The sequence below is a fragment of the Dermacentor variabilis genome, chromosome 3 (genome assembly GCF_050947875.1).
Source record: "Dermacentor variabilis isolate Ectoservices chromosome 3, ASM5094787v1, whole genome shotgun sequence".
NCBI lineage: Eukaryota > Metazoa > Arthropoda > Arachnida > Ixodida > Ixodidae > Dermacentor > Dermacentor variabilis.
In genome coordinates, this window is record NC_134570.1 from 4,653,945 (window position 1) to 4,673,117 (window position 19,173).

The 19,173-nt window shown below is 49.6% G+C and overlaps 1 protein-coding gene across 6 annotated transcripts in view; it reads right to left on the reverse strand.

Moving 5' to 3' along the window:
- LOC142575097 (tyrosine-protein phosphatase non-receptor type 11-like) overlaps positions 1 to 19,173 on the reverse strand; it is a 251,453-nt gene that overhangs the window by 87,517 nt on the left and 144,763 nt on the right. For 5 of the 6 annotated variants that reach the window (XM_075684088.1, XM_075684092.1, XM_075684089.1 and 2 more), the window contains one exon: positions 8,601 to 8,668. In XM_075684088.1, coding sequence (XP_075540203.1) covers positions 8,601 to 8,668 — 68 coding nt within the window. Of the gene's footprint in view, positions 1 to 3,393; positions 4,125 to 8,600; positions 8,669 to 19,173 lie in introns of those variants that run through there. The other variant, XM_075684090.1, reaches the window with a different exon arrangement.

Sequence of the window (19,173 nt, forward strand, 5' to 3'; positions counted from 1 at the left end):
GTTTGCCACTTCTTTCCCTGACTCTCCTTTCCCTCGCTGCCTACACAAGTACATAAGCGGATGAATAAATGACCAGTCGACCATTCTTTGCTCAGCAACAAGTCGCCTCGGCCTGTTACTTCAAACACGATACAACAGTGACTCAGGTAGGTGGGAAAATGGTTAGATGCAACCATACATGGACAGATACAAACATAGATAGATGGTCCCTGGAATGTGTATGAAGTACCTTAAGAATGCTAACACATTAAAAAATAAGCATTCTGGATAAGAAATTTCTTGATATTGACACGTGTGCTTATTTATCTTTTTTCCAGGGACTGTATTTCACCCACTAAGCTGAAGTTATAACTCCGAATAAGGCGCGATTGCATCATTTATAACTTACTCAAATGTGACTATTGATTCTATCTGTTACGTACATTCTCACTGAACTTGGTGTAAACAGGCAGTAGGCGCAACACAAATTGTGTAGCAGCTGCTGGAAGGCACGTGGGCAGCAGCAATTACACTTGAGCATATGAAAAATCATATATAAAAGCTGATGCGCTTGACCCACAGATCAGATTTCGACAATCACCAACTGTGCTTGCCACTATTGTTTTGCTTTGAGGGCACAGGTTTCCCCAACAAAAAGTTAGCTGCACAATTCATAGTTTTTGCTGCTGTGTTCTTCCTTGTCAATGCAATGAGACAATATAATAAAATGTCTAAGGGGTTAAATGAACCTCTTTGATGTCAATTTGGGTCACTGAGGATGTGCCAACTGGGTCTTCAATAAACCTGTCTCACACCAACTTGGGTTACTAGGTATGCTTCTCTTCAATGAACTATGTGGCAATCCTCTGGTCCCATGTCTGTCGCACACGCAGCAAACATCATGTCGTGCGCAAGCGCGCCAAGCAGGTTGGGGAGAGGGGGAACCTTTCTTGGGCGGGCGGCACACAAGAACAGCAAGCGCCATCAGCACCACCGAGTGTGTCACATGACTCTGACATCGCCCGAGTCTCTTTGGTCGCCAGCAAGTGGCGAGTGTGGAAGTCTCCACTGCCGCTTTGACGCACACTCCGACAAGGAAGTCTCTGACGCATACATTAGTCAACCCCATTTTTGCCATGGTGATCGTCGCGGCCGCTCGTACCCCAGCTGGTAAGTAGGAAGCCCTTCTTTACTTAGCGTATTATTCTCTTCGAGGGAACCCCCAGTGATGTCAACTAGCTAGCTAGCTAGAGCTAGCTGGCCTGCTCAAAGTGTTAGTTGCAATCATAACAAATGCTTCACGAGTGTACACATAATTGTCGTCTAGCATTTCCTCGAGCTTGTACTGAACCGCGCTTGATGGACAGGCGTGCGCCAACCACAGAGCTTGGTGTGCTGAAGCATAGCACTGTTGACAGGGGGACCAGCTATTGGAAAACAGGATGACGCTCGGTTCGAGAAAGGCTTCGTCTGAACCAGTGTTAGGCCTCGCTCAAAGGAGTGATTGCTAGTTAGGTTAGACATGTACGTTCTCGAGTGCGAGTAACGCTGGAACAGTGTCGCTGAACTTGCGCAGAAGCCGAGATTTGTCGTGCATTTTTCTCAGAAGAAATCTACGGGTGCATGACGAAGAGCACGCCCGAAGCGTGCGAATGCATCAGCCGACACAAGGGCCGATTTTTGCTGTACATATGCAAATATTTTCATTTCTGTATCTTAGGCTCTGGGAGCCAGGCGCAAGTAATGCTGGCTAGGAAGTTGGTGGGGTGCAGACCCAGGAGTCCATTTAGAAGCTGCGTGTTGAGCAGCCAGCGGGGACCACTTATCTAGGCCTGTACCTCCTTGCAGCGGCTCATTGGAACCCTTTATGAGGCTTTTCTGGCATCCATCATGGGCACGGTTAAGCCTAAATTCCTTTGTAACTGCCAGTCGCATGTTCGAAGATGACCATGCTGTGTCATTTAGCAGTTGCAAATGGATTCGCTAGTTTTACTATATTCGCCCAAGCGGAGAAACCTCGTCCAAAATATAAAGCTTATTTTGTTCAGATGAACTCAATATCTTACAGGCAGAATAACAGAAATCTCGGAGAACCATAGAGTTCAGACGAGCACTGCCCACTTTCATGCTGTAATCGAACCGGGAAAATTTGGTTGAAGCGAATAACTTTGTTGAAATGAATTGGATTGCTTTTCTTTTTCTTTGCTACGAGGTAGACGTGTGGTTAGGCATCGCATCACACGGCCAACGCAGTAGCGTTCTCTACTGCCTTAATTCTAATAAGTATTTGTGGAGTGCATTTCAGCGACATTGCAGAACGGGTGAAGCTGCTCGGACATGTTACTGCTGCCACCATCCATTTCCCTGCCTGCTGTCTCGGCCTCAACTTACAGCGGAGGCCCATCCCTGTTCCATGTCCGACGCAGCAGTACATGGCAGCTACGATAAAGGAGAGCCGTCATTATAGACACCCACGATGACGTGTCAGTGCAAGGTAGCTCCTGCCGGCGCACACTGCTTCTTTAAAGTCCTAACCTGCTGTTCCCGGGTGGACATTGCAGAGTGGACCTTGAGGGCAAGCTGCCTTCAGCCGCGGTCGTCAACCTTGCGACAGCTGCAGTATCTGGACGGCTGCCACACAGGGTTCTGCAGCCTATTGATGTGGATTCTGCCATTTCCTGCCGGAGTGTAGCTTTGCACCTGCCTGGACGCTTCGTCAGCACTGTTCAGCGATCTGGCATAGGGGAATATTTAAGGAGGGACGGATCGTCGCAGCCGCCCCTATCCCAAGTCGGAAGCCCTTCCTTGGTAAGTCGGAAGCCCTTCCTTATCTAGTGTATTTTTCTCTTCTAGGAAACTCTAAGTGACGTCAACTATATAGCTAGTTGGCCTGTTCGAAGTGTTAGTTGCAATCGCAACAAATGCTTTCCGTGTGTACACGTGGTTGTCTACTGTTTTCTCAAGCTTGTACTAGACGGCGGTTGATGGGCAGGCGTGCGCGAACCGTAGGGTTGGGTGTGCCAAGGCACAGCGCCGTTGGCACACCCTCCCCCCCCACATGTATTGACCTCTTTTGCACCAACTTGGGTCACTGAATATGTGCAAGTGGGTATGTGCTGTATTTCAATGAACCTCTTTGAATCCAACTTGGGTTCTTAAGTAAGGGCCAAGGGACATGTGCCACTTTTTAATGATAAAAAAATTATCTAAATTTCTCCTGTACTGGGCAGAGTAGAACACGCCTATATAACCTTGTCTGAATACAGTTGAATCTCGATACAGTGAAACCTCGTTAAACCGTAGTTGGCCAGAGCTCGGAAAAAGCATGTACTGAACTGTAGTACTTCTTAACCGAAATAGCATGAGATCGCCCACTTACCTGTCAAAAACGGAACTCGGAGAGAGAGTGCGATGAAAGGGGAAAGAACATGTAGTATTTATTTACTCCACGCGACAAACGTGTTATTTTCGTTTGATGCCGCAGCGGCCTAGCAGCGAAGATAGCAGCCTCAAACTTGCTGAAGCATTGAGCCAGCTTTTCAGCCAGCCCCCTCTTCTTGGCAAACACTCGTATGGCAGATTCCTCGTTGGCATTGCATATTCTCCGTGCACAGGCGCGGTAGCTTTGCAGAAGTCGCGGGGTGCTGTTCTCCTCGCGACAACTGCATTCATGAGGCTGATGTAACGCGCAGCTTCTGCCACTGTCGGGCCTGAATCACTCGTGCTGTCGCTTTCAGTGTTGTCCTTATCACTGTCGCTAGGCGACACTTCGGTAACAATAGAGGCAACGATGGCGAAAAGTCGGACCTCGTAGCCGACATCTCATTGCGGTCGCAGCAGCGCTGCCGAGCAACTTCTTCGCATTCCAAATGCCACACACCGTAGTCAGCAGTAGAACCATGTCGCATGCCAGCACCGACTTTTCACGTCACGTTCGATAGCACGAACGATGTCTAATTTTTTTTCTGTGCTAAGCACCGGCGTCTTTTTTATCTGAATTTCGGCATCATGAGAGTTCTCGCTTGCATGACGCCACAACGCTCTCTGGCATGGCGCCGAAATGATGTTGATGTGGCTTCGTGCACAAATGCACAGGGCACTTGGAGGCCGTTGTGCTGATCGCTGAGGCTTGTTGTTCTGCCGGGCTGCCGATAGAGACGACGCACCGTCATGTTTGCGCGACGAAAAGCGGAAACACTACGTGTTAACCGATACGTACGCAATAGGCTGTTATAGTTTATGCGGATACAAAACACATTATGTTCAATGGCCGCTGAGTCGGGGGTTTGACTTTGCTACTTTTAAAATGAAGCTACTGTTTAAGCGGGTACAGTTTAACAAGGTTTTACTGTGTAACGAACCTCATTTTAATTAACTTCACAATGTAACAATGTAACTGTTTTAATTTCTCAATCTTAGTGCAATTGAGAAGTTTTTTTTTTGCATGATTTAATGAAGAAATTTCGTGACAATTTTAATTTAACAAAGTTTAGGTCTTGTCAAGCCATTACTTAGAGCCTCTATCACTGGAAAAGCTAGCAAAAAACTATAAAAAGCAGATTAGCATTTAACTGAGCTACCTAAGATGAGTTTTGAAAAGCTGAACTAAAGAAATGAAGAACTAGGGAAGACAGACAAGAACGCCATTACCTGCCTTCCTTAGTACTTGTTTTTTTTCAGTTCAGCTGTTCAAAACTCATCTTAATTATGAAAATGTTGTGCAAGGCAAAAGTTACTTGCAAGTGTCCGTCCACATGAAAAGTTTCAGCGGCAAACATCATCGAAGCACATGTGCTGTAATGCTGTATGCAGTAAAATTGCAGAGGCCATGAGGTGTGCAGCTCGTAGCGCTCAGAGAAACACGAGATGTGAGGATTACTCAAGTGCACAGGGGTTGGGAAGGGGGTGAAGGTGCGGTAACGTGATCAAGCACGCGTGAGAGATTGAGGGGGGGGGGGGTGCAGGAGAGGCAGTTATCTCCTCTCTTCCCCTAGCGGGCGCGTGTCCTCTAGCCTTGCCGTAGCTGTGCATAGCAGTACATACGTGGACCACACGTCGTATCTTGGAGTTAACCTGCAGGAATTTCGAAGGTCGAGCAGAGATAATTGGTGCCTCAATGCACAGTGTGTTCCCATGCTAGTGTCGGCATAGCGTAATCTCAAGTTTCCGAGACGAGGTGCGAAACATTCGCATGCATTGTGACAGCGAGTGTTCATGGTCGTTGAATAAGATCTGTTCGTGTTTGCCAGGGCGCGCGTGACACCAATAAATCTAAGAACCTTACTTCATGTAGTTGCTTTTTTCCTATCACCAGAGTCCTTCGATTTTTTTCTAGTCACGAAACTGCCGCCTCAGTTTCATATAGAGCCAGCACCCTAGAGGCGCAACTGTGCATGAGCAGGCATGCGAACGCCGCTACCGCTGCGAGTGTGTGCGGGACAGCCTCGGTATTATATAACTTTCTAAACTTATGCAACTGTTGCTTTACTTTCACGTAACTACTTACAACATTCCACATGCATGAATAACTGCCTAAGCACATCTTCTGCCATGAAATGAGCACCCGTGGGAAAAAAAGAAGTAGCCGCTCATAACATGCAGCTTGTGGCGGTCTAAGTCCCCCCCAAAAAAGAGAATTCTGGGATTTTATGAGGAAAAAATTATATAATTATGAGACACACTGTAGTGGGGGACTCCGGATTAATTTTGACCGCCTGGGATCCTTTAATGTGCACCTAACCTAAATAAACAGGTCTTTTTTGCATTTCACCACCATCAAAATGTGGCCACAGTGGCCAAGCGGTCTGTCCCGATTTCTTTCTCAGTGCCGTTCTGCTCAACACTTCGATAGGTTCCACTTTTTAATATTTGCGTGAAATTAAACACCGCGCATTCACTGCACTCAATTTTATTTCGCAACAAACATATTTTCTTTTTATTCACCCTTCTTGTATATATTTGACGTGCACTAGCGAATAATAAACAATTGAAAGTTTGTGCACACGTGTGTCTGTCTCTTTTTTGTCCTTCATATAACAGTATGTGCAGCAAGCAGAACGAAGCAAGCGAAGCATGTTTCTTGCTATGGCTGATGTTGGTACCTCTCGAGGTCTTTCATTGTCACCACCTTCACCGTCCCCTCCGTTTGCAGCCATCCCCGCGATTTCAGCGACAGTAAATTCACCTGGTACATCCTGGCCACATAGCCTGTACTCATGAATGCTCACGTCGCTTTCTGTGCCTACTTCCGTGGCACCATTTGCGGTAAGTCCCTGCTGCTTGCGTTGCATACGCAAGCAACGTGAGCATTCAGAAGTACGCGCTATGCAGGCAGAATGCATCGCAACACACGTACATAGCATGTACATTTTTATTCTATGTTGCATAGAATAAAATTAAAATGGAAATAACACCTCTTATAGTAAATTATGTGCGTTACATAAGGCGTCCAAAACGAACTGTGTCAAGCGTGCTAATATGCAGGACCCCTGCTTCTGTGCACGTCTCTCCCATCACATGATATGCCACATGGTTGCTCGACAATGTTGTTTTGTTGCTAGATTCAGACTTGACATTCGAAGAAAACGTCCACTTTGTGGTAGGCGCAGCAGACTCGCGCAAAGCTTATTAGACAATCTGGCAGTGGAGCTTTTGTTTCACTCTCAGACAAGATTTCGAGATATTCGCAATTTGGCCCAAAAATAATTTGAAATAAAGGGCAATAAATACATGGCATGTTGGGAAAAGGTTTGGTGCCGTGGAAAATTTCGACTTAGCCGATTTTTCGAGATATGCGAGTTTGAGTTAACGAGGTGTTTCTGTACATGGGAAATGTTTCTTTTGGTTTCATGGAAAAGTTGAACGTTTCATTGGTATGCACCCTCTACAGGGAGTGATCAGGGAGTGGAGGGAAACTTGAAGCCATAATTAATATCACATTTGGCACCGTCCACCTCAAAGCTCAACAAGGGCACGTCACAGGACTAGACATATTCTAATCTGCATATGCAAACGGTACATTCCCACTATAACCCAACATGAATAACCTAGAACAGTTATCCAGAGAAAAGACGGGAAATGCGGGAGATGGAAATGCAAGACGATGAGCAAAACGTGAACAAGGTGAATGCATTCACCTTGTTCCTGCATTCACCTTGTTCCTGCATTCACCTTGTTCACATTTTGCTCATCGTCTAGAACGGTTATGTCACACAAGGTTAATCGTCACTGCCTGGAAAATTACCAGTAAAAGGAAGTGAAGGGAAGACAGGAGAGACTGGAAGTGACAGAGGAAGCAGAAGCTTTGAGAAAATAAATAATGACAACTACCAATTCCCCTAGGTGGGTCAGTTCGGGAATGCAGTCTACATAAAGCAGAGGACAAAGGGGTGTGTCACCTCAACTGAAGGGCCTGAAAGGTCCAACACACAGCACAGACTCAACCCACAGGGTCTCCTTTTCGCTCAGACACAGCTAAGCCGCGCATGGTCAAATGGGGAAAGGGGGGGGGGGGTCCAACCCCCATGGTGGTTCAACAAACTAAATGCCTGCTGCCGCAGATGCCCCGGCGGCATTCCCTTGTGCTGGAGACAGCAAAAAATCCTATAATAAGCAAACGTTGAATAAGAACAACATGCATAATTTGGGGTACAGAACCGCTTTAACCTTTTACCAAAGTTTGCCAAAATTTTCGTTACGTAGTTATATTATTTTCTGTCATTCTGATACCAAGAATATATTTAGAATTAACACAGAAATAAAAAAATGCTGCTCTTTCCCTCAATGCATGTCATATAATAGAATAGTTAATACAATAACCATAAATGATCCTGGCCACTGAACAAAAGGGAAGTTATGCAGGTGGCGGGTTTTGAGTATTCATGCGCTGCCACTCACACGCACTACCCAGCGCAACATCGTAGCCATCATCAGCCTCACCATCATCTGAATCAATTTTGTACTGGCAAACAAAGACGCAGTCACTCTCTCAGACAAACTCAGGGTCTTCAACGCTGCTCTCGAAACTACTTTAATAAGAAGGAGCTCTCTTTCTAGGGACACTACCGCCACTAGGATTTCTGATGTGTGCCGCCATTTTTAAATCCCCGTCTCCAGGCTAAACATATGGTTAAGGTGCGAAACATGTTTTTCGGGGCTTGTACAGCCCGCTAATGTTGAAAATTGAAACCAAAGCCAATTACCGACCGTAACTTCTCCTTGGTGGTGGGAGCAGCCCGATATCGGGCTGAATTAGTGTGATTCATCATTGGCGATATTCGTACAACCTCCCATGATGAGTACAGCTAGGCATTGGAGGTTAAAGCATTAGCAATGTTACTCAGGCAGACATATTTCAGACCTGCAATGGGGCATTGTCAACAAGTCCTACCGAGCTGCACACATTTTAAAAGAAATCCAGAATGTCTGCCACATGCCACTAACCGTTGACACTATTCGGTGGTAAAAAATTGAAGTGCATCCAAAGGATCTTACAGGTACTGGCAATGCTCAACAAAGGTGGCCTACCTTAGCCAGCCCCTTGGCATACACACAGCAGCAGCTGACCATTCCCACATAAAGGCATTTTTCTGAATAAATGGGTCCCTTTCTGAACACCTCACCTTGCTTCTTGATTAGGTCCACAATCATGTCGATGACAATAAATGTGCCCGTACGGCCGATCCCAGCACTGCAACATAAGATATTAATTATTTACACAACAAACTTAGACATCAAATCTGAACTACTCCAACACTGCGAGTTTAATCTTATTTTTGCACCTTAATGAAATCAACATTGAAGTAAACAAATATATTTTAATATGCCAAATACCAACTTAAACTTTGTACATAAAATATGACTACCCTTGAACCATGCAATCACTGAGACGATGAAATTCTCTGTCCCCCAAAAATACAGTGCTATCTTGTTAATTGGCATCTGCTTAATTTTAATTTCTAGTTTATACAAATTGATGCTATGGTCTTGTCAAAATTATGTTTATTTCAATGTGTCAAAATGCCTGGCAATTGTAACACAAGTGTTTGTGACGGTAATTTCAAACATAACGTCCGCCAACCATGCTTTCAGCATGATCAGTGTTAAGTGACAACAAAACGTCACAAAACTGCAATCCTGCATAATGAAACTGCCAGAACATTAGGCATATTATCTACCCCCGTAATGCTAGCAGAGCAAAAAAGTGCACGGATGCATTTTCTCTGCAATTAAATTGCATAAAATACCATGACAGCATGCTTGCAAGGCTGCAGCAATTTTAAAGTGAAACTTTCTTTGCATACTTTCGCGGGTTTCAGGTGGCTTTCTTGCTGTTGGGTCGGCCGCTATCCCACCGGATACACACACACACGTTACACGAAAGTACTCGCAAAGTGGCTTCCGTAACCCTTGTACACTGACCAAGTATGCTCACCTCTGTTTTGCTTAACAAGAATATAATTTCCTACATAAAACCTGGACATAAAATGGCAGCTAACAAGTATCTATAAAGCACACAAATAAGTTATTCAGGGTGTCTACTAAGTTGATATTTCCAAATTCCCTGAGTTTTCCAGGTTTTCCCTGAGTGCCCTTGCGAAATTCCCTGAGTGATGCAGAAGTATGTTTTATGTCAAGACGGGCTAAAACCATATCGCCCGATGCTGTCACTCTCTAGTAAGCATATGAAAAAAAAAAATTAAGAAAGACGACTTAATTCAGTTTGAATACTAAGGAGTAGTATTTATGATATTCAAGAACAGAACAGAAGGGAGGGGTTAGTAAAATGCACAGCAAATAAGATGTCTTCGAAAAAAATTGCAAATCGAGTCCGACATTCTCAGATATGAATTAAAAGGAGATGCATACAGAAGCAAATATTTTTGAATATGAGCTATTTCTATCAAATGATAGCAAGCTCAGTGGTATGAGGCCCAAGCGTTGTCACATTTGAGATTCTCTCTCAACAGCTTGTAGGTCAACTTCAACTGTCTTGACATACTGTCAGCCCGCGCACGCCGGCTCAGTGTTGTGTTTCACTGCTTTAAAGAGTTTATTTTGGTTTGGATGAAGACACCTGCATCTCGGCATCAGCCAACACTTCGTTTTTTGAGCTCAAGCTCCTTCAAAACGGTGGCAGCACGCTTCCTTTCCCCTTCATTCCTCAATGCATAGGTCCTTTCTGTTCTTGTCCTCCTTCCGCCACTCGTTCGCCCCACGGACCATTAGAAGTATCTTCTTGGTCAGTTGCACAATCCACGTCCGATATTTCGAACTCCCTAGAGGCCGCGAAAACATCCGAAAAATACGCTATTTCTAAAAAATAAATGCATGTCATTTACTGCCCTTAAGGGCTCAAACCACCACAGGCACATTCGAAAATACTCCGAGGGCCTGTCGGTACATGTATTAGGCATATCAGTGTTCGTACTGTGACAGGAGATACCAGGTGCACAGGTGTATAATTAAGGAATACATACTGTGTCCCGTGGCAATAGCCCCTTCCCACGCTTGTTATGCTTCACCGCAATACTTTTGCGTATCTTTAACCAAGTAACATTTCTGTACAGAGTCGAAGCTGACTTTTGGGAACTGACATTAGGCACCGCACCATGCTTTTCAAGCTTCTAAACTAATCGCGAGGACCCCAAAGGTGGAGTCGGTGCCATTGCTGACAGCAGCGAATTTTTTCACTGAAAAACATGGCACCCAACAGCAAGAACTTGATAGCGAACGTTGAAGCAGCTAGTCCTAGCATTGCCGCAGTGGTGGCTATGGCTGCCAGCGGATCTGTGTGCGAGAGCACCGGTTCGAGCCGCTGAGGTAATCAAAATGGCAGCGGTGGTGGCTTTGATTATTGCCGTTTTGGACCTGCGGTCATGGCAAAAGTCTAGACAATCAGACAGTGAAGGGTTCTTGCATACGAAATTTCAGACGTTCTTGTGCATTGACCCCATGGGGTCAATGCATAACGCAGTGCCGCAAAGCCGGCCGAATTATCAGATGTCTCTTGACTGTACAAAGGAAACTCCTCCATCCATAGACCCGGCGTCAAAGACTATTCATTATGATTACTCTCTGTTACTCGAGCCAGCTGGCATTACCGTGACTTTCGTTCCCTTTCGATAAAATTACAGGTAATTTTCCCTGATAGAAGCACAAATTCCCTGAGTTTTCCCAGAGTATTTCCAAACTATGCATTGACCCATGGGGTCAATGCATAACGCAGTGCCGCAAAGCCGGCCGAATTATCAGATGTCTCTTGACTGTACAAAGGAAACTCCTCCATCCGTAGACCCGGCGTCAAAGACTATTCATTATGATTACTCTCTGTTACTCGAGCCAGCTGGCATTACCGTGACTTTCGTTCCCTTTCGATAAAACTACAGGTAATTTTCCCTGATAGAAGCACAAATTCCCTGAGTTTTCCCAGAGTATTTCCAAACTATTCAAAATGATTGAGAATTCCCGGTTTACCCAGTTCTCCTGGTTGGTAGACACCCTGGAATTGAATCACTTCGCAGCCAGCATTCACATGACACAGACAGCTCGGACAGAGCAGCCATCGCATGGGCAATGGCAAATGGAGCAAACATGACCAAACAAAAACCCCAGATGTATACACTGAAAGATAAGCAGGGTAATATCACCAGCAATCTCGAAGGTATAATAAAAGCAGTGGAAGAATTCTATACTGATCTGTACAGTACCCAGATGGCTCAGGAGTACTCCATTCGAAACAATAACAAATGGTATACAGAAATTCCTCCTATAACTAGAGATGAGGTCAGAAAGGCCTTGCAAGGCATGAAACGGGGAAAAGCGGCAGCATAGGATGGAATAATTGTCGATTTAATCAAAGATGGAGAAGACATAATGCTAGGAAAACTGGCGGCTCTTTATACGAAGTGTATATAGACTGCAAAGGTCCCAGAAAACTGGAAGAATACAAACATTATACTAATCCACAAAAAGGGTGACATTGAAGAACTGAAATATTATAGGTGCATTAGCTTACTCCCAGTACTATATAAAATATTTACGAAAATAATCTCCAATAGAACAAGGGCAACATTGGACTTTAGTCAACCAAGGGAGCAGGCTGGCTTCAGGAAAGGATACTCTAAAATGGATCACATCCGTGTCATTAATCAGGTTATCAAGAAATCCGCAGAGTACAATAAGCCTCTCTATATGGCTTTCATAGATTACGAAAAAAGCATTTGATTCAGTAGAGATACCAGCAGTCATAGAGGCATTGCGTAATCAAGGAGTTTAGACTGGTTATGTAAATACCGTGGAAAATATCTACAGAGATTCGACAGCCACCTTAATTCTCCACAAGTAAAGTAGGAAGATACATATGAAGAAAGGGGTCAGGCAAAGAGACACAATCTTTCCAATGCTATTCACTGTTTGCTTGGAAGAAGTATTCAAGCTATTAAACTGGGAAGGCATACTGTCAAGGCAAACTGGGAAGGCAACTGTCATTGGCAACCTTCGGTTTGCCGATGACATTGGTCTATTCCGCAACACTACGAACGAGTTACAACAAATGATTGAGGACCTTAACAGAGAGAGTGTAAGAGAGAGGCTGAAGATTAATATGCAGAAGACAAAGATAATGATAATCTGAATGATCACAGGGAACACTGACCATGAGAAGGAAATTCACAGAAGAATAAAAATGGGTTGGATCGCATACGGCAGACATCGCGAGCTCCTTAGTGGGAGCTTACCATTGTCATTGAAAAGGAAGGTGTGCAATCAGTACATTTTACCGGTGCTGACATATGGCGCAGAGATTTGGAGACTGACAAAGAAGCTTGAGAACAAGTTAAGGACCGCACAAAGAGAGATGGAACGAAGAATGCTAGGCATAACTTTGACAGAAAAAGAGCGGTTTGGATCGGAGAGCAAAGGGGTATAGACGTTATTCTAATAGACATTAAGAGAAAAAAATGGAACTGGGCAGGTCATGTAATGCGCAGATTAGATAACCGTTGGACCATTAGGGTGACAGAATGGGTACCAAGACAAGGGAAGCCCAGCAGAGGACGGCAGAAGACTAGGCGGTGTGACGAAATTAGGAAACTTGCAGGTGCTAGTTGGAATCGGTTGTCGCAGGACAGGGGTAATTGGAGATCGCAGGGAGAGGCCTTCATCCTGCAGTGAACATAAATAGGCTGATGATGATGATCATTAGAACAACATACCTTTCTTAAGGGGGAACACGGCTTTCGCATCGCGAAAAATTGCCAAAAAATCGATCGTTTTGAAAATCACATTTTCAGTTTCTATAACCCTTTTTATATCTGATACCCAAATATCATCACTCTAAACCACTTAGAAGTGCTCTAAAAAATTCGTTTTATCAGCCAAGGTGGCGAAAAATCTCGCGGAAATAAAGAAATAACAGCGTTTTTCAAGACACAATATCTGCGGAACGGCGCGACCGCGCGCCGCCATCTTGGTCGCTTTGGAAAGCGCGTTTCTCCGCCTTCAAATTTGCCGCTTCAGCCATCTCTTCCATACAGAAACAAGCGCACAAAAAGCAAATGATTGAAGGCCGTGCCGGAGTCTGCGATTGGCCGCGCACGCCACGTGACTCCAGTGCGGTTCGCCATTGGTCTGGCGCTCGCGTCGTCTGCTCGGCTCTTTGCACCTCGCGAGTCTGGACGTCTCCACTCGCTGTAATCTCCACGTGTCAAAACGGGCGCTACGCGGACATCGCAGTAGCGTGGCCGATCCCTACGCTTGTGGACGTTTCAGACTCGCGGCTAAGCATTCCGAGCATCGGCGACGCGGACTTCGCGACCAAGATTCACGCGCGGAATCCTCGGACATGCGGCTAAGCCTTTCAGCACTCGGTGTTTCGGAATTCGTGACGAAGCACATCGCACACGCAATCTTCGGGCACACGGCTAAACATTTCGCGCATAGGGAGTCTATGACTCGGCGATCATGCACATCGCGCGCGGACCTCTCGGACCCTCACCTAAGCATTTTGTGCATCGGCGCCTCCGACTGCGCGAATAAGCGCATCGAGTGTCGACTCCTCGAGCCCGCGGCTAGGAATTTCGTGCGTCGGCACCTCGGACTGCGCGAATAAGCGCATTGAGTGTCCACTCCTCGAGCCCGCGAGTAGGAATTTCGCGCGTCGGCACTTCGGACTGCGCGAATAAGCGCATTGAGTGTCCACTCCTCGAGCCCGCGAGTAGGAATTTCGTGCGTCGGCACCTCGGACTGCGCGAATAAGCGCATTGAGTGTCCACTCCTCGAGCCCGCGAGTAGGAATTTCGTGCGTCGGCACCTCGGACTGCGCGAATAAGCGCATTGAGTGTCCACTCCTCGAGCCCGCGGCTAGGAATTTCGTGCGTCGGCACCTCGGACTGCGCGAATAAGCGCATTGAGTGTCCACTCCTCGAGCCCGCGAGTAGGAATTTCGTGCGTCGGCACCTCGGACTGCGCGAATAAGCGCATTGAGTGTCCACTCCTCGAGCCCGCGGCTAGGAATTTCGTGCGTCGGCACCTCGGACTGCGCGAATAAGCGCATTGAGTGTCCACTCCTCGAGCCCGCGAGTAGGAATTTCGCGCGTCGGCACCTCGGACTGCGCGAATAAGTGCATCGAGTGTCGACTCCTCGAGCCCGCGGCTAGGAATTTCGTGCGTCGGCACCTCGGACTGCGCGAATAAGCGCATTGAGTGTCCACTCCTCGAGCCCGCGAGTAGGAATTTCGTGCGTCGGCACCTCGGACTGCGCGAATAAGCGCATTGAGTGTCCACTCCTCGAGCCCGCGAGTAGGAATTTCGCGCGTCGGCACCTCGGACTGCGCGAATAAGTGCATCGAGTGTCCACTCCTCGAGCCCGCGGCTAGGAATTTCGTGCGTCGGCACCTCGGACTGCGCGAATAAGCGCATTGAGTGTCCACTCCTCGAGCCCGCGAGTAGGAATTTCGTGCGTCGGCACCTCGGACTGCGCGAATAAGCGCATTGAGTGTCCACTCCTCGAGCCCGCGGCTAGGAATTTCGTGCGTCGGCACCTCGGACTGCGCGAATAAGCGCATTGAGTGTCCACTCCTCGAGCCCGCGAGTAGGAATTTCGTGCGTCGGCACCTCGGACTGCGCGAATAAGCGCATTGAGTGTCCACTCCTCGAGCCCGCGGCTAGGAATTTCGTGCGTCGGCACCTCGGACTGCGCGAATAAGCGCATTGAGTGTCCACTCCTCGAGCCCGCGAGTAGGAATTTCGTGCGTCGGCACCTCGGACTGCGCGAATAAGCGCATTGAGTGTCCACTCCTCGAGCCCGCGGCTAGGAATTTCGTGCGTCGGCACCTCGGACTGCGCGAATAAGCGCATTGAGTGTCCACTCCTCGAGCCCGCGAGTAGGAATTTCGCGCGTCGGCACCTCGGACTGCGCGAATAAGTGCATCGAGTGTCGACTCCTCGAGCCCGCGGCTAGGAATTTCGTGCGTCGGCACCTCGGACTGCGCGAATAAGCGCATTGAGTGTCCACTCCTCGAGCCCGCGAGTAGGAATTTCGTGCGTCGGCACCTCGGACTGCGCGAATAAGCGCATTGAGTGTCCACTCCTCGAGCCCGCGAGTAGGAATTTCGCGCGTCGGCACCTCGGACTGCGCGAATAAGTGCATCGAGTGTCCACTCCTCGAGCCCGCGGCTAGGAATTTCGTGCGTCGGCACCTCGGACTGCGCGAATAAGCGCATTGAGTGTCCACTCCTCGAGCCCGCGAGTAGGAATTTCGCGCGTCGGCACCTCGGACTGCGCGAATAAGTGCATCGAGTGTCGACTCCTCGAGCCCGCGGCTAGGAATTTCGTGCGTCGGCACCTCGGACTGCGCGAATAAGCGCATTGAGTGTCCACTCCTCGAGCCCGCGAGTAGGAATTTCGCGCGTCGGCACCTCGGACTGCGCGAATAAGTGCATCGAGTGTCGACTCCTCGAGCCCGCGAGTAGGAATTTCGCGCGTCGGCACCTCGGACTGCGCGAATAAGTGCATCGAGTGTCCACTCCTCGAGCCCGCGAGTAGGAATTTCGTGCGTCGGCACCTCGGACTGCGCGAATAAGCGCATTGAGTGTCCACTCCTCGAGCCCGCGGCTAGGAATTTCGTGCGTCGGCACCTCGGACTGCGCGAATAAGCGCATTGAGTGTCCACTCCTCGAGCCCGCGAGTAGGAATTTCGTGCGTCGGCACCTCGGACTGCGCGAATAAGCGCATTGAGTGTCCACTCCTCGAGCCCGCGGCTAGGAATTTCGTGCGTCGGCACCTCGGACTGCGCGAATAAGCGCATTGAGTGTCCACTCCTCGAGCCCGCGAGTAGGAATTTCGCGCGTCGGCACCTCGGACTGCGCGAATAAGTGCATCGAGTGTCGACTCCTCGAGCCCGCGGCTAGGAATTTCGTGCGTCGGCACCTCGGACTGCGCGAATAAGCGCATTGAGTGTCCACTCCTCGAGCCCGCGAGTAGGAATTTCGTGCGTCGGCACCTCGGACTGCGCGAATAAGCGCATTGAGTGTCCACTCCTCGAGCCCGCGAGTAGGAATTTCGCGCGTCGGCACCTCGGACTGCGCGAATAAGTGCATCGAGTGTCCACTCCTCGAGCCCGCGGCTAGGAATTTCGTGCGTCGGCACCTCGGACTGCGCGAATAAGCGCATTGAGTGTCCACTCCTCGAGCCCGCGAGTAGGAATTTCGTGCGTCGGCACCTCGGACTGCGCGAATAAGCGCATTGAGTGTCCACTCCTCGAGCCCGCGGCTAGGAATTTCGTGCGTCGGCACCTCGGACTGCGCGAATAAGCGCATTGAGTGTCCACTCCTCGAGCCCGCGAGTAGGAATTTCGTGCGTCGGCACCTCGGACTGCGCGAATAAGCGCATTGAGTGTCCACTCCTCGAGCCCGCGGCTAGGAATTTCGTGCGTCGGCACCTCGGACTGCGCGAATAAGCGCATTGAGTGTCCACTCCTCGAGCCCGGGAGTAGGAATTTCGTGCGTCGGCACCTCGGACTGCGCGAATAAGCGCATTGAGTGTCCACTCCTCGAGCCCGCGGCTAGGAATTTCGTGCGTCGGCACCTCGGACTGCGCGAATAAGCGCATTGAGTGTCCACTCCTCGAGCCCGCGAGTAGGAATTTCGCGCGTCGGCACCTCGGACTGCGCGAATAAGTGCATCGAGTGTCGACTCCTCGAGCCCGCGGCTAGGAATTTCGTGCGTCGGCACCTCGGACTGCGCGAATAAGCGCATTGAGTGTCCACTCCTCGAGCCCGCGAGTAGGAATTTCGTGCGTCGGCACCTCGGACTGCGCGAATAAGCGCATTGAGTGTCCACTCCTCGAGCCCGCGAGTAGGAATTTCGCGCGTCGGCACCTCGGACTGCGCGAATAAGTGCATCGAGTGTCCACTCCTCGAGCCCGCGGCTAGGAATTTCGTGCGTCGGCACCTCGGACTGCGCGAATAAGCGCATTGAGTGTCCACTCCTCGAGCCCGCGAGTAGGAATTTCGCGCGTCGGCACCTCGGACTGCGCGAATAAGTGCATCGAGTGTCGACTCCTCGAGCCCGCGGCTAGGAATTTCGTGCGTCGGCACCTCGGACTGCGCGAATAAGCGCATTGAGTGTCCACTCCTCGAGCCCGCGGCTAGGAATTTCGTGCGTCGGCACCTCGGACTGCGCGAATAAGCGCATTGAGTGTCCACTCCTCGAGCCCGCGAGTAGGAATTTCGTGCGTCGGCACCTCGGACTGCGCGAATAAGCGCATTGAGTGTCCACTCCTCGAGCCCGCGGCTAGGAATTTCGTGCGTCGGCACCTCGGACTGCGCGAATAAGCGCATTGAGTGTCCACTCCTCGAGCCCGCGAGTAGGAATTTCGTGCGTCGGCACCTCGGACTGCGCGAATAAGCGCATTGAGTGTCCACTCCTCGAGCCCGCGGCTAGGAATTTCGTGCGTCGGCACCTCGGACTGCGCGAATAAGCGCATTGAGTGTCCACTCCTCGAGCCCGCGAGTAGGAATTTCGCGCGTCGGCACCTCGGACTGCGCGAATAAGTGCATCGAGTGTCGACTCCTCGAGCCCGCGGCTAGGAATTTCGTGCGTCGGCACCTCGGACTGCGCGAATAAGCGCATTGAGTGTCCACTCCTCGAGCCCGCGAGTAGGAATTTCGTGCGTCGGCACCTCGGACTGCGCGAATAAGCGCATTGAGTGTCCACTCCTCGAGCCCGCGAGTAGGAATTTCGCGCGTCGGCACCTCGGACTGCGCGAATAAGTGCATCGAGTGTCCACTCCTCGAGCCCGCGGCTAGGAATTTCGTGCGTCGGCACCTCGGACTGCGCGAATAAGCGCATTGAGTGTCCACTCCTCGAGCCCGCGAGTAGGAATTTCGCGCGTCGGCACCTCGGACTGCGCGAATAAGTGCATCGAGTGTCGACTCCTCGAGCCCGCGGCTAGGAATTTCGTGCGTCGGCACCTCGGACTGCGCGAATAAGCGCATTGAGTGTCCACTCCTCGAGCCCGCGAGTAGGAATTTCGTGCGTCGGCACCTCGGACTGCGCGAATAAGCGCATTGAGTGTCCACTCCTCGAGCCCGCGAGTAGGAATTTCGCGCGTCGGCACCTCGGACTGCGCGAATAAGTGCATCGAGTGTCCACTCCTCGAGCCCGCGGCTAGGAATTTCGTGCGTCGGCACCTCGGACTGCGCGAATAAGCGCATTGAGTGTCCACTCCTCGAGCCCGCGAGTAGGAATTTCGTGCGTCGGCACCTCGGACTGCGCGAATAAGCGCATTGAGTGTCCACTCCTCGAGCCCGCGGCTAGGAATTTCGTGCGTCGGCACCTCGGACTGCGCGAATAAGCGCATTGAGTGTCCACTCCTCGAGCCCGCGAGTAGGAATTTCGTGCGTCGGCACCTCGGACTGCGCGAATAAGCGCATTGAGTGTCCACTCCTCGAGCCCGCGGCTAGGAATTTCGTGCGTCGGCACCTCGGACTGCGCGAATAAGCGCATTGAGTGTCCACTCCTCGAGCCCGCGAGTAGGAATTTCGCGCGTCGGCACCTCGGACTGCGCGAATAAGTGCATCGAGTGTCGACTCCTCGAGCCCGCGGCTAGGAATTTCGTGCGTCGGCACCTCGGACTGCGCGAATAAGCGCATTGAGTGTCCACTCCTCGAGCCCGCGAGTAGGAATTTCGCGC